This window comes from Cynara cardunculus (assembly GCF_001531365.2).
Source record: "Cynara cardunculus var. scolymus isolate 2C chromosome LG 8, CcrdV1, whole genome shotgun sequence".
In the NCBI taxonomy this organism is placed as follows: domain Eukaryota; kingdom Viridiplantae; phylum Streptophyta; class Magnoliopsida; order Asterales; family Asteraceae; genus Cynara; species Cynara cardunculus.
The window spans coordinates 23,506,811-23,530,585 of NC_037535.1; the positions used below are offsets into that span (position 1 = coordinate 23,506,811).

At 34.5% G+C, this 23,775-nt stretch overlaps 1 protein-coding gene and 1 pseudogene across 1 annotated transcript; one reads left to right on the forward strand and one right to left on the reverse strand.

Annotated features, from left to right (window-relative positions):
- Positions 1–2,351: 2,351 nt before the first annotated feature.
- Positions 2,352–6,343, forward strand: LOC112516340 (annotated as a pseudogene).
- A 2,684-nt stretch (positions 6,344–9,027) lies between these two features.
- Positions 9,028–19,411, reverse strand: LOC112516341 (glutamate receptor 2.8-like). The gene is made up of 6 exons (XM_025123352.1): positions 19,144–19,411; positions 15,383–16,638; positions 14,170–14,476; positions 12,606–13,003; positions 10,156–10,602; positions 9,028–9,372 (listed from the first exon to the last, which is right to left on the reverse strand). The coding sequence occupies exons 1-5, from the start codon at positions 19,409–19,411 to the stop codon at positions 10,219–10,221; spliced, it is 2,613 nt and encodes an 870-aa protein (XP_024979120.1). The 3' UTR covers positions 9,028–9,372; positions 10,156–10,218.
- Between the last annotated feature and the right edge of the window lie 4,364 nt (positions 19,412–23,775).

The following is a 23,775-nucleotide window of genomic DNA, read 5'->3' on the forward strand; positions in this document are numbered from 1 at the left end:
AATCCCCGCCCCGTCAGGGTCGTGTACCCTCCCCAATGGATAAATTTTCCATCTCTAGCTCCAAGGCACACTACAAAAATGAAGAGTATCAGTAAGGGAAAATTCCCTCGCTGATCTGTCGCTAAAAGGGTCTTCCATCGCTGATCCATAGTTGATCGTTCGTCGGTCAAAAGCTCGTAGGTAATACTATCAGCGAAGGAACTGGATTTTGCCAATTCCCTCGCTGATCCCTCGTTGATCAGCGAGGGAACTAGTTTTTGCCAATTCCCTCGCTGATCAGCGAGGGATTTTTCCGTCACTGGTACTTTGTTTTCTAGTAGTGGGTGCAGATTGCCAACTTCTATCTGGAAATAAGGGCTTCATATTATGCTTCATCTGTTAGAGGCTATGAAGCCAAAACGTAAAGCAAATGTGAGAGCGCTCAGGATTATCATCGCACCCATTATTGGGCTTGAAGCACCATCTGTGAAAATTGTGACGAATCCTTTGTTGGTTCTTTAAGCTCTTTCACACTAGATGGAAGAGTTGTGCCATCTTTGGGGTTTCCCCAGAAAATTGGCAAGGACTTGCCCTTTTTTCGCTAATCTAGGCTTCTAACTGATGTCATGTTCCCCGAGTTCACTTGCCCACTTGACCAGTACCTGAGTTTTCCGGCTTTAGTAGCACTTATCGGATAGGCAAGTCGGTAAGAACACATATTTGGTGCGATTGACAATATCTCCGGATGCGCAAGAACCACATTTACTGGTGCTAGTGCCAACCTCTCCTAGACAGGATTAGTTAAGCTGTAAAATTGTAGGCGAATCTCACATCACCGATGAACAAGGAGATGATGGATATGTCTAACAAAGACGTTAGAAATTTAAGTGGGAGAGCTTGTGACAACTTTTCCCACACAGGTAAAGAATGAGATCTGTGAGCTTCTTATAAGCCTCAAGCTATGGGCATCCAATAACTTCCACCATGGTTTTAAGTTGATTTAGAAGTTATTGAGATAGTCCATTGTCTTGGGCTTTGGTCGTTACAACTGGTATCAGAGCCAATCATTGTACCATCAGGATGGTGAAGCAAACATCATCAAGGGTGAAGAGTTCCCAAAGGGGTGTTTGTAACATCTTAGGCGAATCCTACATCGCCAATGAACAAAAAGGATGTCAGGTAGGTCTAACGATTCTTCAAGGACTGAAATGGCGATTCCGCTTCATCACTCCATTTGAAGTCTTTCTTGTTGACACACCCTTTTAAGAGACTTGAAGAAAGGTAGTGACCTCGCAGCCAATCTAGATAGAAACCGTCCTAAAGCCACTAACTTTACATCTTACCCTTGAATTTCTTTTATAAAACCTGGAGAGGCTAAATCGATGATCACTTGTACCTTCTTCAGACTTGCTGCAATCTTGGCCTTGTGATCAAGTGGCCTAAGAACTTTTTACCTTCCACTTTGAACGTCCATTTCTTCGGCTTGAGTTTCATATTAACCTGCTGCTGGGTGCAGAACGTATCTTCGATATCAGAAATGAGGCTGCCATGTCAACGATATAAATATCAATGTTCCTGCCAATATAGTCCTCAAAGGCTCCATTTGACCCATAAAATCTATAAAGTTCACAAACTTCCTTTATGGCGAATTTTCAATCTAGAATTACAGGCTAACGCGTTACACCTATTTACGTAGGATGTTGATCAGTCCACGTTGTTCCTTTATTTTGTTATTGTTATAGCTTATTTAAATACTTATTAATAGTCAACCCTTTTCACACGATTATCTACAAGCAAATTACAATTCTTTTGGAACAAAAATCGGTACAAGTTGACATTTGAAAATGTCATTGCCCAACATGACACAAGCATACATAAGATGCCTTTAGAAGTCAGAACTTTGCAGGAGTTTGAATAAGTAACAAGACTAATTGAAATTTCTTGGCATTTTAAGCCAGCCATTGACATTGTTTTACTCGTATTTATTAGAAATTTGTTGTTAAAACAGTTATATTAGTATAACATGAAACCAAACCAAAAGTACCCATTATGTCCTGCTTGAAAGTTGGGTGTGGGACCTTTCCTCTAACCAAGAGGCAGAGAGACTGTTTCCGTGAAGACTATAATATGATTCGTAAGATGAGAAGAATAAAAAAGTGAGAAATTATGTTTTTGAGTTTGATTTACGACATGGGTCTACATCAGTGTAAGCTGCAAGCAATTTCTTGCTTGGGAGAACTTCGATAATTCATGGACTTTTGATGACAAAAAGATCATTATAAGTTGGAATGCTCAAATGCTTAGGAGAATATTCAACAACTTTTAAGACATATATGAATCACAGAAAGGAATAAAGAAGAATCTGAGTGGAGATGAATAATTTCGCAAGTTACCTGATCTTTTCGGTTGCTTTCTCCTTGCCGTGGTTTCTTCTGCAACCATCACCGGCCGTCGGAAGCTTGAGTTCAGTCACAGAGATCGCAAGGATTGGTGCCATCCTTGACCAAGCATCTAGACCAGGGAAAGAGGCCAAAGTGGCCATTGAGATAGCAACTCAAGATTTCAACATCAATGCCCATCAGCTTTCAGTTTTATATCTTCAAAACTCTCAAAACAAGGCCGTCCATGCAGCTATTGCAGGTAAATAACTGATTTCCATTATTCCAAGTTGTCCCAAGTGATGGTAATTATTATGTCCTAAAAGATAGTCCATCTTCATTAGTAGAACTTGTTACGTCACCCAACTTGGTCATGACAACTTACTGTAACACAATTCATAGAATGCATAGTCGTTGGTCCTAGAACTTAAAAGTCCCATTAAATACTCTATTAGGACCACCCAATGATTGCTGGTGATTTTAGTCTCCTCAACCATTTGGTGTAATTTTGATTTACATGAGATCGATTAAAGTGATAAGGCAAACAAAGTGGAGTTAGGAGGTGCAAAGTGCACACTCACAGCACCTTAGATCACTGAAAGACGGGGGTTAGGGGGCAGAACCCCCTTGCACGATCCTAGGGGCAGCGCCCCTGGTGGTGGTTTGGACTAATTTTAGAGATGTTGCGGGATGATCTAGACTAATTTTAGGAGGTTGGAAAACTCCTTGAAATTGCTCTCGAACTTGGTGGAATTTCACTAAGTTTAGTTCTGAGGTAGTGTGATCAGAACTCTAACTTTCTTGATCAGAGTTCCGAGTTATTGCTGAAATTTTTGAGTCTGGATCAGAGTTAGAGCAATCAGAGCTCTGAACTATTTAATCAAAGTTCTGGTCCATAGAATCAGAGTTCTGAACCAAAGAAATTTGACTAAGTCCAATATAGAGCAATCAGAGTTCGGACCATGGAACCAGAGCATGCTCTGGATGTTACCTCTGATTTTGATATAACTGCTCCCAAACCTTAACCATTGACGATTATAACTGCTACACAGTTATATTTTAACCGCCAGTAACCGTCAATCTCTCATATAAATACATAACACGTGGTCTGGTGAATATATTCGAATATATTAGTGTGTGTGTATATATATTCACCAGACCACGTGTCATGTATTTATATGAGAGATCGACGGTTTATATATATATATATATATATATTCACCAGACCACGTGTTATGTATTTATATGAGAGATCGACGGTTTATAGATACGAATTTGTGCCTTAATTCGTGTATGAAGTTTCTGTATTATCCCAGTACTAATTTAGTGCAAACCCAAGGCGTAATAGCGGCGAAATATAGTATTTGGAAAGTGTTTTTTCAATACGCGATCCATAAATTTATTCAAGTATTATCTAACCACAAACCCAGAATCCCCAACAATGATGTCAGTGTGTCCAAAAGACTTATTTTGCTGTAGTGTTTGGTTTCTTTAGTATCATACACATATGGTAACATGCCAAGAGATAATGTGGAAATACAGCAAAAGAACTTATGGATGAACACAATGTGAAAGCCATTGTGGGAGCTCATACATGGGAAGAAGCTTCTGCCATAGCCGAGGTTATCAATGAAGCTGATCATGATATCCCAATGTTCCTTTGCTAGCTGATACGACTCCACTGCAGGCAACAGATCGATGGCTGTTTCTAGTTCAAGCTGTTCCTACACAATCCACGCACATGAATGCAGTGGCTGCCATTTTACCGTCATGGGGTATTCGTCAAGTTACGCTCATATAAACCTCGCTTCTAGCTTCCTCATCTTCATCAATCATCTCCCATCTCTCTCAGGCATTTCGACAAACAGGTTGTGAACTAATTCATATCTTGCCACTCACATCTGGTTCATGTGTCCTAGATGAAGAGCTTGAGATACTACAGAGACAGCAACGTAAAGTCTTTGTAGTGCATACAACTCTGGAACTCGAGGTTCGCCTGTTTCAGGCAGCCAAGAAGATGGAAATGACTGGAGACGGGTATCTATGGATAGCAACCAATAGAATCACTGATCTTTTTCATTCTTTTAATTCCACCATGACTTCTTCWTTGAAAGGCATGGTTGGAGTCAAAAGTTACTTCCCTGAAAACACGCTGGAGTTTCAAGATTTCAGGAAAAGATTCCGTCAGAAGTTCCTAGCAGATTACCCAGAAGAAGAGCACCAAGAACCTGGAATTTTTCACGTGCAAGGATACAATGCCATGAAATTGTTAGAAAAATATTCACCCGGAGACCACTTCCGAGAGTACAGTCGATATTGTTAACGTGATGGCAAAGGGGTATCACAGTGTGTACTGGACCGAAGGATCAGGGTTTTCGGAGACCGTTGATGATGACATTAATGGAGCTACTGCTTACACCCATTCTATGGATAACGTGGGACAAGCTCTGTGGCCGGTGCAACCATGGTATGCTCGTAGACAGCACCGTAATCTAGCCGAAAGTTCATGGAACCGAATGAGGGTCGGCGTTCCTGCTCAATCTCTGTCCAAGCAATTCGTGAACGTGGAATTTGATCCCGAGAAGAATCAAACTGTGATCGGTGGATTCGTAATCGCTGTGTTTGATGAAATGATGAAACAAATGAATCTGCCATATGACTATTTTCCATTCTATGGTTCTTACGATGAACTGATCAGACAGATACCTGCAGAGGTCACCATCATCACACCTCCATCTTTTACGAACCAAAAACCGTCAAATTCATCCCAATACGAATATATGAGCATGCACGTATCGGATAAAATCTGGATATTTTGATTCCATCTGCTAAATATAAATTATACGAGTTATTAATTACCTGTTCTCTTTTGTTTGTTGATTTGAAGCAGAAGTTCGATGTGATCGCCGGTGACGTAACGATTTTGTCAAGCAGACATGAGTACGCGGATTTCACACAACCGTACACGGAATCGGGATTGGAGATGATCGTTCCAATTCGATCCAGATTATCAAACCAGCCATGGTTGTTCATGAAGCCTTTCACCTCCAAAATGTGGTGGTTAATAGCAGCAATCACACTTTATAACGGCTTCATCATTTGGTTGATCGAGAGGACGCATTGTGACCATCTTCAAGGCTCCATTATGACCCAAATCGGAATCATCATTTGGCTTGCATTTACAACACTTTTCACTTTCAGAGGTATCATACGAACTTTCATTGTTAGCAGCTGAATGACGCTTGGCAGCTTATTCAGTCAGCTCACCTAGAAAGACAATGTTTTCCAAATCTGTAAAGATGTTCCTTCCATGAAGTGATGGCCAAACCGGCCCGGAACCGCCGTAGGACGGAACCGGGACCCGCAACAGACTGGGACCGACCGGGACCAGCAGGGACCGGTTGAGGGACCGCCGGTTCTGTCAGATGGAGGTCGCAGCATCTCCATAAAGAGAAGGTCCCTGTCTAGCCAGATGGAGGTTAGACAGTGACCCTAAAACAGATGTGGTAGACTTTGGCTCTGATACCATGTGAAGATATATGAAACCTGATGAATCTCTTTCTAAAAGAGCTTTTTATAGAGATACCAGAGTTTCCTTACGTGTCTCCTCGATGTTATACTTGCAGGCGTTTCCTAGAAAATTTTTGTGGCTTTCCGATGCAAACGTAGCTCTAATGAACATATCAGAAAGTGGGAAGCTCAAAGAACTCAAGGATGCCTTTCTTATATCCGAGAAGTGTGTTGACAACAAATCTTTTCCTAACGAAGACGAGAGTCTAAGTCCTCGCAACTTCTCAATACTATTTGAGTCAACCGTAGGGGCATCAACGCTTGCTCTAGCCATTTACATCATCATTGGCATTAGATAATTTAATGAACGTAATCCGGAAATCACAATTTCTTCCAAATGATATCAGCGTTCATGAAAAACCTACAGCATCGAATGAGACGATCATCTAGCATTGTTGTTAGGATCGTAAGCCCCGTACACACTCCGACCGATTCACAGACTCAAGTTGACATGGATCATCAGTAAGTACAAGAAAGATCCTGACTAGTGGTGGCGGCTACTGAAACTAGCGATGATAACCATTAAAACAAATACAATATTAAGATTATATATCAAACTAGGGTAGATCAGTAATATTTTAGTTTTTACCTCATTCTTGTCCCATCTTGTTCCACCTATTTTGATGGAACAAGAAAAAGTCTCTTTTGCTTCATGTTGTCCTACCTTTTCCCAGTTCTTAAGATTATATATCAAACGTGGGACAGTGAGTTATTGTTATGTCACATGTCACGCCAAACGTGGGACAGTGAGTTATTGTTCTGTCGCATGTTGCACCAAACATGGGACAATGAGTTTTATCCCGTCCCATGTACCAAACACGTTAGAATCTTGAAGCAAATATGATCCTGGATTGATTGATGATCCATACATAAAATGCAGGTCTGATTTATAAACCAAACTAATCCAGTATATTCCATCTGGTGGTAGGGTCTAGGGTGGGTAAGATGTACACATACCTGACCTCTATCCTATAGGATATGATGTATGCAAGTCCGATTTATCTTTGAAGTAAATTACAAAGTTCAATCCTATGGGTTAGGGTATTATCTAACTTTCACAGATACATTTGTTGACAAAAGAATTACAAGTTTTGACATGAACTTCATAATTTCACTACATACTACAACGATTTTGGGTTTACAGGACGCCAGAAAATGTTTTTAAGTGTCTTAATAGACTGTTTTATAAGACTTATGTTTATAGGACCAAACGATAAAGCGTCATATCTAAAAGTGTAGCAATAAGTTTATAGAACGGTTTTGGGTGTCTTAACTAGCTAAATAGGACATTTTTAAGACAAATTGTCATATTAGCTATTTTATAGGTCACTATGTAAAAAAAGGTTTTATAAAAACAAGTGTCATTTAAAAAAATGTATTTATAAGACACTTGTCAAAAGTGTCCTATAAAATAGATAATATGACGCCTTATTTTGAAAATGTGCTAGAAACTTGTTAAGACGCCCAAAAGCGTTCTATAAACTTATTGTAACACTTTTAGACATGACACGTTTTTGTTTGTATCTATAAGCTTAAATCACATAAAGCGGTCTAGTATGACACTTGGGGCTTGTTCTTTAGCAGCTTAATGAGCTTAATGGGACTAACAGCTTATTCACTGTAAGCTTTTGGGGGAGGGCTTTATGCAGAAAGCCAAGGTTTTCCAAACATGCCCCTCCCAAATAAAAAACGTGTTCCTTCCTTCTATAAAAAAACCTTACCAATCCATAGAAACAGATTAATCCACATAATCAGCTTTATCCATACAGAACTTATGGAAAACCAATCAAACATCCCCTTGTACATTGTTGGCATCCTATAAACCCGATTTTATTGTACGGACAAAAGTTATGAGCGATCTTAACATTGTTAGATTTCTGCCGTTACTACAAAAGTAAACCAAAAACGAAGCCTTACTATACTTTGACACCTTGAAAGTACTAAGGGGCCATTTATCAAACACTTACCCAGTAAGCGTTTACCGGTAAAATTTAACACAATCATTTACTTACTGGGTAAGATTTAGTCCACCAAAACGGTATCGTATGCAACAATTTACCCGGTAAGCACTTACCGTGATAAGAGTTATCGCCCTCACTTACCGGGTAAGACTCTTGGTCCTTGTCTCGTTCTTACCGGGTAAGATTTTTGGTCCTTACCAATATTCACCCGGTAACGTAATGTGACGTGGTGTTCACGTACCCGAGTAAGTGTTTGGTAAACATCCCCTAAGTCATCCTGAAAGTGCTAAAAAAGGGACTTGAATGGAGTAACAAACACAAGAACCTTGAATGAGCTTGTAAAAAGGCTTTCTTTTTATTGTTTGAATGTTTCTTGGATGGTTTACAAATGAGGGGAACTCCAAACGTTGCTAAAGATGTACAAACCCTGAAACCCCGTGGATACAAGATTGTCCCGGGAACTTTCAAGTTCGTCTTACAAATATTCTGAAAAAGGGTACACCACCACCCTATGGAACTCCCCTCTATACCGGTCCCATGGTCGTAAACTGTATGTCCCTAGGTGGTGCATGGAGTCGAACCTCATGCTTTTCATTCATTCAGCAGACGCCCACCTCCTTATCTGCTAAGTTAAAGTCACATGGACTCATCTTGCAGTATCTTACATAGTTTGGTTGGTTTTTCATTAAGTCATGTAAGGATAAAGTTGTCTGTGTGAATTAATCTATATCTATAAATTGAAAAGGTTTTTGTTTGCAGGGTTTTTTCATAAATGAAAGGAGCATGTTTTTTAATTGGAATGACACGTTTGAAAAAAAAAACTTAGCTTTTTGCATAAATCTTCCTTCTAGAAGCTTACTGAATAAGCCACTATCAAATGGTTATGTATAGTTGACAGGATAAGTTGTGATTCCCGTTAAGCTTATTAAGCTGCTAACAAACAAGCCTCTTAGAAGTTCCTAGACAACACTACATGACACAAGGAGATACTAGAATACTTTATGAAACTTTTAGAGAAACTTTATACGTATTCTCGTTGATAAACGCAGGTGTGTATACAACCTAAATGACCTAAATTAAATCCCATAATTAAATGGATTTGATAGCTAAAGAAGAAAACTACCCAACTATACAAAAATCTGCTACTAGAAGCTAAATACAATCCCACAAAAATCAGGGATTATATTCTTTGCATTATATCTTTACACTTTGGAAAACTCTATAAGTTGCTAGAGATTTTGGCAGAAATGTAACCTTCTTTGACGGATGATCTGTTTGCAGTCAGACGGTATCATGCGTATGTCTGTATGGTGCTGCTGCCACTCGACTTCATGTGATCCATCCCCATGACAACATGCTGTGAATCATTCTTGTTCATGTTGATCATGTGCTGTTTCATCGATTGAACTATAACAGCTGAATGTCATGCCATGTGCTTTTCGATTTTAGTATTTGCTGTTGTCGTTCATCTTGTTTCCATGCACCTATATATCCAACACCAATAAACGTAACACATCATATCAGCACACATACAAAAGAGATGGAATTGCTACTTTGCTTTTTATATTTTAGATAACTCGCTACTGTAATATCGGGTTGATAGGACGCCAACAATGTCTACATGTCCTAATAGATTGTTTTATAGAACCAAACAATAAAGAGTCTTATCTAAAAGTGTTGTAATAGGACGTTTTTGGACGTCTTGACAAGTTTTTTAGGACATTTTTAAAATAAAGTGTCATATTAACTATTTTATAGAATATTTTTGAGAAGTATCCTATAAACACATCTTTTTATAGGACACTTGTTTTTATAAGACACTTTGTCATATAGTGTCCTATAAAATAGCTAATACGACATTTTATTTTAAAAATGTCCGAATAAGCTTGTTAAGACACCCAAAAGCGTCCTATAAACTTATTGCAATGCTTTTAGGTAGGACGCTTTATCATTTGGTCCTATAAACTTGAGTCCTAGAAAGCGGACACTTAAACATTTTTGGCATCTTATAAACTTATTGCAATGCTTTTAGGTAGTACGCTTTATTGTTTGGTCCTATAAACTTAAGTCCTATAAAGCAGTCTATTGGGACACTCAAATATTTTTGGCGTCCTATAAACTTATTGCAACGCTTTTAGATAGAACGCTTTATCATTTTGGTCCTATAACCTTAAGTCCTATAAAGCAGTCTATTGGGACACTTAAAACATTTTTGGCGTCCTATAAACCCAAATTTTTTGTAATGATTCAAGGAGTGTTGTACCTACAATCATAGTAGGTTCCAATCTGTTCGGGTCAAATCCAGCGTAACTGCGTTGTAACGCCTAGACTCAACTCATTTCTAGCACGCTTGAACTTTTAGGACTTTCCACATTGCTGACTTTCCTGGAGAATCGTTTCCTTCGATACAGAAAATACTTTCTAACATCAGAAATAATGGTGACGAGACTTCTCCCTTCAATCCAGTAATGATTACGCAAGCTAATAATGACATAGATTGCAAGTGCAACGGTCGAAGTGGCGCCTGTAAAAAGGAAAAGTGACCAAAAGCTATGAAGACCCAAACTTTCATAGTCATCATGGATCGATTCCAGATCTACACAGTGCTCGGAACCAATCATTCTTTGCTCCATATGTCGGAGAGTTCCACTTTCGGAAATGTTCAGTAATGCCTTCGTAAAATCAGCAAGCATTGGAGAACCTTTCTGAAGTACCTGCAGTTGGAGGTACAGCCAGACTAGTAAGTCATTATGGACTACTTGAAACACTTAATAAAATTGGCTTTATAGTACGACATTGTCTAAACGTCCTAATAGAATATTTTATAGAACTTAGGTTTATAGGACCAAACTATAAAGCGCCCTTTCTAAAAGTGCTACAATAGGTTTATAAGACGCTTTCAGGCATTTTAACATGTTTTTTAGGATGCGTTTAAAATAAAGTGTCTCGTTAGCTATTTTATGGGCCATTTTTTAGAAGTGTCCTATAAACCCATCTTTTTATAGGACACTTCTGTTTGTATGACACTTTTTCAAATAAAGTTACATAAAATAGTTAATGTGACACGTTATTTTAGAACGTCCTAAAAAATTTGTAACGCCTAGAAGCGTCCTACTAAACTATTGTGACGCTTTTAGATAGGACGCTTTTTGTTTTGGTCCTGTAAACTTAGTCCTACAAAATATATTTTTCCAAACACTTCTTAATTTAGGCGTGCTATAAAATCAATTTTGTTGTAGTGAAACAAGAATGCAGATGCATAAGAACTTGGTGGGGGAATTGAACTGGTGTCACCAAGTTGAAGAGATCAAATTGTGAGATATGTCGAACCCTATCAGATTACTCTCCAAAAGAGCCCTTGAGAAGAAAAGAGGGGTTCCAACATATATCAAAGCAGAAAGTTCCAAGTGTACCTAGTATTGGGACTCTAACGCGCCCCCTCCAACATAGGCTAGGCGGGCACAAATGTCCTAGAGGTGTCACTAAAACAAAAATGGGTTTATAGGATGCCAAAAATGTCTAGGCGTCCAAACAGACGGATTTATAAGACTTGATTTATAGGACCAAACACTACAAGAATTTGGCTTTATAGGACGCCTAGATTGTCTAAGCATCCTAATATAATACTTTAATAGAATTCACATTTATAGAATCAAACTATAAAGCGTCCTAATAGAATACTTTTGTAGAACTTAGGTTTATAGGATGCTTTTAGGCGTTTTAACAAGTTTTTTAGGATGCTTTTGAAATAAAGTATCTGATTATCTATTTTACAGAACACTTCTGAGAGAGAAGTGTCCTGTAAACCCATCTTTTTATTGGACACTTGTATTTATAGGACACTTTTTCAAATATTGTCATATAAATAGTTAATACAACACTTTTTCAAATAGTGTCGTATAAAATAGTTAATACGACACTTTATTTTAAAAGGTCCTAAAAAACTTGTTAAAACGCCTAAAAGCGTCATATAAACCTATTGTAACACTTTAGATGTGACGCTTTTTGATTTGGTCCTATAAACTTAGGTCCTATAAACTTAAGTCCCATAAAATATATTTTTTTGACGCTTCTACATTTTAGGCGTCCTATAAAATCAGTTTTTGTAGTGAAACAATAAAGTGTCATATCTAAAGGTGTTTTAATAAGCTTATAGGATGTTTTTGGTCGTCCTAACAAGTTCTTTAGGACATTTTTTTTAAAAAAAAGTTGTATTAGCTATTTTATATGACACTATTTTGAAAAATGTCTTATAAAAACAAGTGTCCTATAAAAAGATGTGTCCATAGAACATTTCTCAAAAATGTCCTATAAAATAGCTAATACAACGATTTGTATTAAAAGTGTCCTAAGAAACTTGTTAAGACGCCCAAAAGTGTCTTGTAAACTTATTACAACACCTTTAGATAGCATATTTTATTGTTTAGTCCTATAAACTTGCACCCTATAAAGCGGTCTATTGGGACAGTTAAAATTTGTTGGCATCCTATAAACCTGATTTTGTTGTAGCGTGTAGACCTTGGCTTTGATACGATGTGAAATATGTGGAACCCCATCAAATTATTCTCCAAAAGAGCCCCTAAGGAAAGAAGAGAGGTTCCAACATATGTTGAAGTAGAAAGGTCCAAGTCTAGCAGATATGAGACTCTTAACAAGTATAGCAGATGTGAGACTCTTAACACAAATGAGTCAATGGAGTAATATATAAGAATCTTACAAATGCAAATCCTCCATCCCCGAATGTAGGCCCGGCCGCCATGAAGCTCTTGCAGTACTTGGAAAGGAATAGTTTAGTGAACGGAGCCTCAAGAAAAACCGCTGCTATTTCTCCACTTCGAAGAGCACGAGCATATTCTTCTGGTGACTTGAAGCTCCGAATGTTACTAGGCTTGAAATGCAAAACATCCTCCAAATACCTAACGACATGGGCTCCTCTGCCATACCCCACAATTGCATTTGTATTCTTCAGTGTCTCAAAGTCGGCTACTTTAGGTATCAGCCTTCTAACAGTGAGCATACTGGTGAGGCTAGCCGTGTAACACTGACCAATGATTATTGCCGCAAAAAGCCACACCACAGTTGTTATTCTTGTCAAATTGCTATGAAGTTCGTCACCTGAGTGATAAGAGCAGTGTTACCACTACAACAAAATCGAGTTTATAGGACGCAAAAAGTGTTTATACCACTACAACAAAATTGGGTTTATAGCCTAGATTGTCTAAGGGTCCTAATAGAATACTTTATAGAACTTAATACTTTATAGAACTTAAGTTTATAGGATCAAACTATAAAGCGTCCTATCTAAAAGCATTAAAATAGGTTTATAGAACACTTTTGAGCATTTTAACATGTTTTTTATGACATTTTTAGAATAAAGTGTCTTATTAGCTACTTTATAGAATACATTTGAAAAATGTCCTATAAACTAATCTTTTTATATAACACTTTTTCAAATAGCGTCATATAAAATAGCTAACACGACACTTTGGTTTAAAAGCATCCTAAAAAAACTTGTTAAAACGCCTAAAAGTATCCTATAAACCTTTTGTAACACTTCTAGATAGGACCTTTTTTGGTCTGGTCTTATAAACTTAAGTCTTACAAAGTATTTTATTAAGACGCTTAGACATTTTAGGTGTCCTACAAAACCAATTTTGTTGCAGTGTTAAAGTGTTCTAATAGACTACTTTATAGGACTTAAGTTTAGAGGTCCAAACCCTTGTGTGTCTTATCTAAAAGTGTTGTAATAAGTTTATAGAACGGTTTTGAACGTCTTAACAAGCTTTTTAGGACACTTTTGAAACAAAGTGTCCTATTAGCCTTTTATAGGACACTATTTGGAATTAAAAAAAATGTCTTATAAAACAAGTGTCCTATAAAAAGATGTGTTTCGAGACAATTCTTAAATTATGTTGTAGCCAAAAATTACTTCTTAAACAACTTGGAACCTACTATAATTGTAAGTACAACAATCTTTGTATCACTACAAATAAATCGAGTTTATAGGAAGCGAAAAGTGTTTTAATGTTCTAATAGACTACTTTATAGAACTTAAGTTTATAAGACCAAACTTTTTTATGTCCTATCTAAAAGTGTTGTAATAAGTTTATAGGATGCTTTTGAGCGTCTTAACAAGCTTTTTAGGACACTTTTGAAACAAAGTGTCCTATTAGCCCTTTTATAGGACACTATTTTAAAGAATGTCTTATAAAACAAGTGCCCTATAATAAGATGTGTTTATAGGACACTTCAGAAGCGTTGTTTGCAACATTTCAACTTACCATTTGCTAAAAACATCCTCGTGAAGGCTAAACAAAGAAGAATTCCAGTTTGATGCAATGCAGACCCTTCGAGTTCAGGACTGTGTTTCCGCTCAATCAGCCATACCACAAAGCCATTATAGATATGAATCATAACAGTTAGAGCCCACATGCCCAATGTGAAGGGCTTCACAAATAGCCATTGTCCATGCTGTGATGCAACAGGTACTACCATCACCAACCCTGTTTCTGTATACGGATGTGTAAACTCGGCATACTGATATCGTCTGGACACTACTGAGACATCACCAACTACTGCATCAAATATCTGCCCAATAAATGCAAAATTTCAGGTAAGAAAAATTAATAAGAAGAAGAAAAACAACATATTATAGCTAATATGTAGAGTCTATTTGTAAATCCCCAAAGCAACAGGCTAGCCCAATAACTTCGGATTCAACTTAAAACCATGGTGGAAGTAATTGGTATCCCATATCCCATAACTTTGAGCTTATAGGGTACATTTGGTATCCAAACAGGATAGGACAGAGCAGAACATGATAAAAGAGGATAGAACAACTATTAAGCTTTTGTTAAGACAAAACTGGACATTACATAATAGATAAAATTACCAATTTACCCTAATGAGTTGTTTATATATTTTGATTAATTTATGTAATTTATTAAATTATAATAAAACAAATATTTTTTATAACAAAATATATCATTAAAAAGTTCTCGTCAAGACAATTAAAATGACACCAAAATAAAAATAAATTACATTAAATTAATCAAACTATAGAAACCGAATAAAAATAATATTTGAGGATAGTAAAGTGAAAGTTTAAAGAACATAAATTACAAAAAAAAAAATTTAAAGAATGAATAAAATGTACATTGTTTCATGGGGTGGGGGTGGAACACACCTATTCCACTTTGTTTTAGTCTGCTCCACGTAAAAGTCCTGCCAAACATGGAACAGTGATCCCTTTTTTGTTCTATTATGTCCAGTGTACCAAACACACCCATAAGAAGCTAACAAATTTACTTTTCTATCTATGTGAGACGGGTTGATACACTCTAAACTAAGAATATTTGTTAAAAGTACGGGCTGAAGCACAGAAACTGAAATTGCTTCAAGATATTGCTTTACTATTCTAAAAGGAGAATAAAGTAATAGCAGGAATCTGAGCTTAAAAGTTATAAATAAAATGCATGAATAGTGGCTCTTCACCTTTAGATAAACTTTCTCCACCAGTTGATCATATGTTCCGTTGAAGGGGATAAACTCATATGGCAAGTAATATGGCAACTGTTTAACCATTTCTTTGAAAAGCTCAACTGAATATCCAGTGCAAGTGAAATTACCATCGCTATCATATATCACTTCCACAAATTTCTTAAACATGGCCATCGTTGGCACACCAACTCGCAACGGATTGACATTTGTAGAAATATCCCACCCTCTTGGAGTATGCAACGGTCTCCCAGGCCAAAAAATGTAGCCTAAACTTTGCAAAGAGGTATTGTTAGTAGTCCTATTAATAACCTCAGAAAAACCGTGTCCTTCTGACCAGAACCCGAGTTCTCTATAGTATTTTCCTATAACGTTGATAATGGGAAATATATGTGACGCAGCTGGTTTTCGGTCAACAAACTGAACTTCACCGGTGATGCCATTGCCATTTAAAGACATTGATGGAACTCTTTCCAGTAACTTTTGCCCACTCGTGTTCTTTTCGCTCAATGCTAAGGCCACAATCCATGTAGCATCATAGGCCTGGGCTGCAAAAATGCCGGGCATGTTGTTATCTTCTTCAGGTTGCTCGATCTTGAACTTTTTCTGAAACTTTGTGCTAAAATCTTGAAACTGTAAGCTAGTATCCAGAAAGAAACTACCAAGTCCCACAATACCTTCCATCATGGAAAAGGTAGAGGAATTCACAGTATGGAGAAGATCTGTAAATAAAGTTGTTGTGATCCAAACATAACCCCTTTCCATCATCCCCATGTTTTTTGCATTTTGAAAAAGGCGAATACCCATTTCCAAAGTGGCGTGAACGAGAAACACTCTGCATTGCTCTGTTTTAATCCTTTCAAGTTCTTCTAGCAACAAAGAAGAAGAAGAAGAAGAAGATAGAGATGAGAGCTTTACGATAGTGCTCATTTCTACACCAGATTCTTTTATGGCTTCGATTAGATGAGGAATGACTTGAGTGGAAGCTGAATTGATATCTTCGTATATGAAAGTAAAGCGATGCCACTCACAAGATTTCAAAATAGCAACAACAGCTTTCATTTGAGCAAATTGAGAGGGTGAGGCTTGAACAAGAAAGGGCCACCGATCTAGTGCCCATTCAGGAACTGAATCAAAAAGAGAGAAGGTCGGAACTTGAGCTTCACTACCGACCTCTGCGACTGAAACCACTTCTTCCAAGGTCTGTAGTCCCAAAATCGCCTCCACCTTATGTGTATTAATAAGATAGGTGGCTGCATTTCGACCATGTCCAAAAATTGTTATCTATCTGCAAGTAAGATAGAGGAAGAAAAAGAAAAACAGGTGGACAACACTACAGAATAGAGATATCTACACAGAGCTACATAAACTGGTTTTATTGATTCACCAACTGAACATCTTAATGTTGAAACAAGCAATGACCCTTTATATATAATCAGTTTCTAGCTTTTGCAGCTAAAATTTTGCAAATTATCAAATTGTTCATGAGGTCTAGATAATTCTTTTTTGAGTCTCGTCCAACTAGATTGCAGATGTCTAATGGTTTTTGTAAAAGAAGGGGACTCTATATATCTAATGTCGGTTGTTAGAAACATTTTGTTCTGCTTCCAAATCATTTCCCAGTTATTTTGATATCAAACTAGAATGATATAAAATTTATAACACTTTCTCCATATATATGTATCATAAAATTCTTGAAATTCCTTAAATATTCATACATAAGTTCATCGTTCTGACAAACGCTACAATCAGAGATCGTTTGTAACAAAAACAATCTTAGATGCAAACCTGAACATTGAAATAATAAAACACACTTTGCTGGGAAGAACTATTGTGTTCATAATCAATATGGATTTTTGTTTCAAATTAAACCCCCACAATATTGTGTCCATAATGAATCGTGTTTCCTCAAAAACTTCGAGATATTGATGAAACGAAATGAGTATTATGAGATCTAAATGGAAAAGGGGAAGTTTTCTAGGGTTTTAAAAAATAAGAACTAAACCGTAAATACGTAGAAATCAGATAACGGATCTATCCTATAACATTACTATTTCATAATCCGATGACTACCAGTACCAAGCATGTAGCACTAAGAATAATCAGAAAACAGGAATCGGAAAATTGAAAATTTCATGAAATCGATAAACCTGAAGAAGTAGATGGGGGCTCGGAATTGGTACAATTAAATGCCGGAAATCGTAACCGGCGCCGGAAGTAAATCCAGCATCGTTAAACTACTCGATTTGCATTCAGGTATGACCTTTGGATCGTTGTATTCAAAAAATCTCCATTGATATGGCGGGAAGCTTTTCTTAACTTTTTCCTTTAATTTTATTAACAAAAATTATATATATATATGATAAACAATTTCAGTAAAATTGATCGTTCGAAAAGGTACTCGTACAATACAGTGAGATATATCTCGATTTTAGTATTTCATTTTATTATTTGTCTTTATCTATGTTATAATGTTATTTATATCATTTTGAGAAAATGATAATTTTTTTATTTTTAAATAAAATATAAATTTGGAAATATAATAAAACATTTTAAAAAGTATATCAATAGCATCAAATTGACTGTTTAAAAATTCTCATTTTTTTATGTAATTTATTTATTCATTTTTTTTTATAATTTAATTTAGATTTAATAGCGAAGTAATTTGTTTTTTGTTTAATAATATATAATTTTTTTATAAATATAAAAATTAAGTATTCTGTTATAATTTATTATAATTATATTTTATATTTCTATATTTAAAATGAGATGTTTATCATGTATTTGATTATGTTTATCTGTAATTACTTACACGAATTCAAACATAGAGTTTTAATAAGTTATACTTACGTACAATTTACTTGTAATTTTGAATTTTGAGTAACATGCATCAATAAATAATATTTCATATATAAAAAATGATTTTCAATAGTTTTTATCAAATGCTTTTATAATATAGTATAAATTGTTGAAGACCAAATCAAGTTAAAAGATAAAGAAAAGCCGAAAATCTTTAAAGATTATAGAGGAGAGAGGAAGTTATAAAGTCAATGAGGGTACTGTTGTAATCATATGTAATAATATTAATTATTTATGAAAAATTAAAAAATGATAATGAGACAACTCAACCGACAAGATATATCTTGACCCTTTGATCGAAACTTGTTTTGATATGTCGTCCAACCCGCCTCCTACGTCCATATTATCACGTAAAATAAAAATCAAATATAACAAGGCCGTTGCAAACCAGGTATCGTTTTCGTACATAGATATAAATTTGGGATCATGTGAGACCAATGGCTTTTCGTAAGACCCGTAAGACCAATTCTCAACATTTGGATTAGATTTACAATTTAATTGTTCATAATCACAAAATTGTCAACAGACTTCTCAATAATCACAAAATTGTCACCGTGCAACTTTAGATCATTAACTTATAAAGTCGATCAATGAACATAAATTGGTATTACGGGTCTCACGAAAAAACATTGGTCTCATGTGAACCCAACCACGTAGATATATTTATCAGTGTTGACGAAATTTGTTGCAATAAAATATAAATATAAATGAAAAACAAAACGAAATGTACAGATCCAATGAATCAATACACAACCCAATTAATCTGTGACTTGTTCCATTAAATCTTTTTATAAACATTATCTCATATATCTAATTTATCTGTTTGGCTGGTTGACTAAACACATCTAGTTTGCTAAAAATGGCATATCGAACAAGAACGAAGGTACAATATACATTACCTTCGTGGATCGCTTGTACAGTATTTCCTCTAGAGTTTCTTGCGTATAGCGTCAGGTTTTTCCCTGTTCTTGCGTTGAAATCATCTACCATGATTTCCATGGCGACTCTGGCTTCTTTGCCTGCTCGCGACGTCGTGTCCGTAATTGCACCGATAACTAACGTATCAGTCTCTGAAGCAGATGCGTTGTTGCTTTTATTATTCAAATGAAATAAAAACAAGAAAATAATAAGAAAAGACACATGAAAATAAGTAGGTTTGTTCCTCATTTTTAGGAAATATGATGCTAAAGAAAACCCCCCACCAAGATTTCTCAAGTTGCTTGCCCATACATTTATATAGAGGGGGATCGAGAAAAAGACAATTTCTATATATGGAAATAGAGAGTGTGTGTGTGTGTGTGTGTGTGAAGAAGTAGTCACATTATCATATAATATGTATACTAAAAATAGAAGTCACATATTGTATTGACATACAATACAGTAAGATACATTTTGATTATCAACTTTAATTCATGTTTTATCTGTTCTCTGTATCTCTGTTGATTTTATTTTATGGTATTGTGTATGTGACATTTGATACACAGATTCTGAAGGAATTTGATTAAATTGGAATGTTAGATTCATTTGACCAAATTCAACTTTATTGACTGATTCAATATTTTTCATGGAAGTAATCGTTAAATTCCACAAATGAGGGATTTAGACATTCCATGATCTAGAGATTGTATTTTGATGAAGTAGAATTTAACATTTTCATGATTCAAAAAATACCCTTAACCTCAAATATCAAAAAGGGTATTTTGGTAATTTAGCGAAATTTTATTCCAATTATAAAGCTACATTGTGTGAACCAACCGACGGATTCAAAATCTGCCAACCAAACAGACGGTAAAACCTGACAACATTTCATCTCAATTCCTTCAAAATCAAATTCCGTTGACAGATTCTATTTCATCCAAAAATATTTTGTGAACTAGACGCCACCTTAAGTTGATTATCAGCTTTATGGAGTATTATTTTGTAATAACAGGGCTTGAGGATTGACCATGTTTCACGTATATTATTATTGATTATTTTGCAAAAAATAAACATAAATATCTTCTAAAAATATTTTGTTCCAAAAATGCCCTTCATTTATTTTATTTTTTAAATTTGTTTCCGTTTTTGTTAGATTATAACCTCTCATTCATCACTACCATTGATTAAAAAAAAATTAAAGCCATAGATCGGTTATCAAAGTTAATACTATTTATTTGGTTAACAAATGATTTTCTCTCTCTCTCTCTCTCTCTCTTGATGTGTGTGTGTGTGTGTGTATATATATATATATATATATATATATAGGGTTGGGTTCACATGATATTAGGCTGTTTTCGTGAGACCCGTGAGACCAACTTTTTTACACTTGAAACTTCATAGCAAAATGTTGTGAAGGTAACCTTCACAGTGTTTTGCTGTGAATGTTCGATTTTTTTAAACCTTCACAGTGTTTTTGCTATGAAGTTTCAAGTGTAAAAAGATTGTCTCACGGGTCTCAAGAAAACAGCCTAGTATCACGTGAACCCAACCCTATATATATATAAGAACACTGAGACAATTACAAATGTATATAAAAAAAAGTGTCACTAAGTTTTTTTTGTGATCATTAGTTTTCAGGACAGCTTATGCACACTGACTAATCTCTCGAACAATCACGAATAGTCTGAGGTCATGAAAGGTGAATGTCCATGACCATAAAAGCTTTGGAAGCATCTAGATTCAAATCTGATATAGATGAGATATTCCACTACATCCTATTATTACTTAACCAGTGCACGACAACCTAACAACAGCTTAATTTCACTCAAATTATAAATCATTGTCATGGTAATTTATTGGAAATTTTTTTGAATAAAATACTCAAAAGTTTTTATAAAACAAAAGAATAATCAAATACAAGATGCATTGTGTTGCCATCTGCTATTAAAATAAATTAAATTACCAACTTTGCATTTGGACATTTGCCCTTTTCTTTTCTAATTCTACTTTAATCTATGGGTATTTTAGTCATTTTGCAAACTTATTATTTGTGTGCACCATTTTTCTATCATATTTGATATAAATGACATCGATTTATGTGGCTTCCTTTGTTTTGCACATATATTCTTCTTCCAATATTAAAAAGTCAACTATATTCACATAATAGATAAAAGTGATGTATACGTTTCAAATGTAGTTTATTACATTTGTACGACCAATACAATTCAATTAATTAAGATATTTATGAAAATGATAAAAGTTTATTTATTATGATTTGAATATTTATGAAAGATGAATATGGTTCATTCATTATGATCAATACTTTATATTATAAAATAATCTAAACTTTTATGAAATCATATATTTATGAAATCAAATGTACGGTTGAGATTGAGTTGCATTGATTGTACACACGTAAAGGGTTGCATTATAACCCATCTTTATCTCTATCTCTGTCTATACATACATACATACATACATACATACATACATACATACATACATATATACATACATACTTGGGATCATGTGAGACCAAGAGTTTTCCATAAGACCTGTAAAACCAATTCTCAACCATTGGATTGGATCTACAATCTGAACATTCATAATCACAAAATTGTCGTAAGACTTCTCAATAATCACAAAATTATCACGAGATTTATCAATAATCACAAAACTGTCACCGTGTATTTTTAGTTTATTTTACTCGTCATCTAATATATGAGTTACTTTTTATAAAATATGACTAGTTATCTTAAATCAGTGGCTTATGGTGGCTCTCACGAAATTTGAGTTCTCAGATAATTAACCCGTGTGTGTGTGTATATATATATGTGTGTGTATATATATATATGTGTGTGTGTGTGTGATATATAGATAACGAGAGAGAGAGAGAGAGAGATATTAATACATATGTAAACTTACAAGAAAATTCATGATATATACAGTTCAATTCCATTTATAGTCATTGTAGATCAATATACAGATTAAGGCCCACGCAAGATATGTTGGTTGTCAAAACCATACGATTGACAAAATCGCTTCAATATTTCTCGACATTTTGTCCAAGTCATAGTCGGGTACGTGTATGCGAAGTTTCATGTAACGACGATCATATTAATGAGTAACAAGTCAACAATCGTAATATATGTTATCGGGATTTTGACTTTATATTGTTTTCCATAATAGCAGCTTCATTACACCTTCCTCTCACCGTCCATACGTACTCCAAGGCTCAAGGAAATTCGATTGAATTCGTTTTTTTATTCTACAATTTGTATATAATTTATTTAAAGTTTTAAATAAATCCAATAAGTTAGTTGAATTCGTTATTGAAAAATATATTTTTGAATAAAATAAATTAAAAAAATGCAATAAATAATTCAAGAATGATTTTAATAAATACTAGTAGAATATTTTCTTCTCATTTGACTCTTTCAAGCATTTCCTCCCACTTGTTTTTATTTTTATTTTTTAAATTGCAAGAAAATGATTTGATAGAATAAATAAGTTCAAAATTAATATATCTATACTATTTTATAAAGCATTTGGCTAAAACTCTTAAAACTCTTAAACTCGTTCATCCCTAAACGATTTTATCCTTATCCGATTTCATTCCATATCTGAATTCGTGTAGCTAACTGCAGATAAACACAATCAAATATAGGATAAACATCTCATTTTAAATATAAAAAATCTAAAATATAATTAGTATAATCATTGAGTTCTAACAAAATACTTAATTATTATCTTTATAAAATGTTATATTATTAAACCAAAAATAAATTATTTCATTATTAAACTTAAATTAAATTATAAAAAAATAATCTATACTATATTATAAATTATTTGACAAAAACTCTTAAAAACTACTTTTTATATTTAAAGTCTTGTTTATTAATGCATATTACTTAAAACTCAAGATTACAAGTAGATTATGCGTAAGTACAACATATTAAAGCTCCATATCTGAATTCGTGTAACTAATTGCAGATAAACATAATCAAATACTAGATAAACATCTTATTTTAAATATAAAAAATCTAAAATATAATTAGGATAATCATTGAGTTCTAACAGAATACTTAATTATTATCTTTATAAAATGTTATATTATTAAACCAAAAATAAATTATTTAAAAAAAATAAATTAAATAAATTACATAAAAAATGAAAATTTTTAAATAATTGATTTGACATTAACATTGATATATATTTTTTAAAATTTTTATTATATTTTCAAATATATATTTTATTCAAAAATAAAATCACTATTGCTTTTTTTAAAAACACATAATCTATACTATTTATACTATATTATAAAACATTTGACAAAAACTCTTAAAAATAATTTTTTATGCACGAAGTATTGTTTATTGATGCATATTACTTAAAATTTAAGATTACAAATAAATTATGCATAAGTACAACTTATTAAAGCTCTATACTTGAATTCGTCTAACTAACTGCAGATAAATATAATCAAATATTGGATAAATATCTCATTTTAAATATAAAAAATTTAAAATATAATAATGATAATAATTGATAACTAACAAAATTTAATTAAGGAAATTACACCAAACACACAAGAACTTTTAAAAAGATTAAAT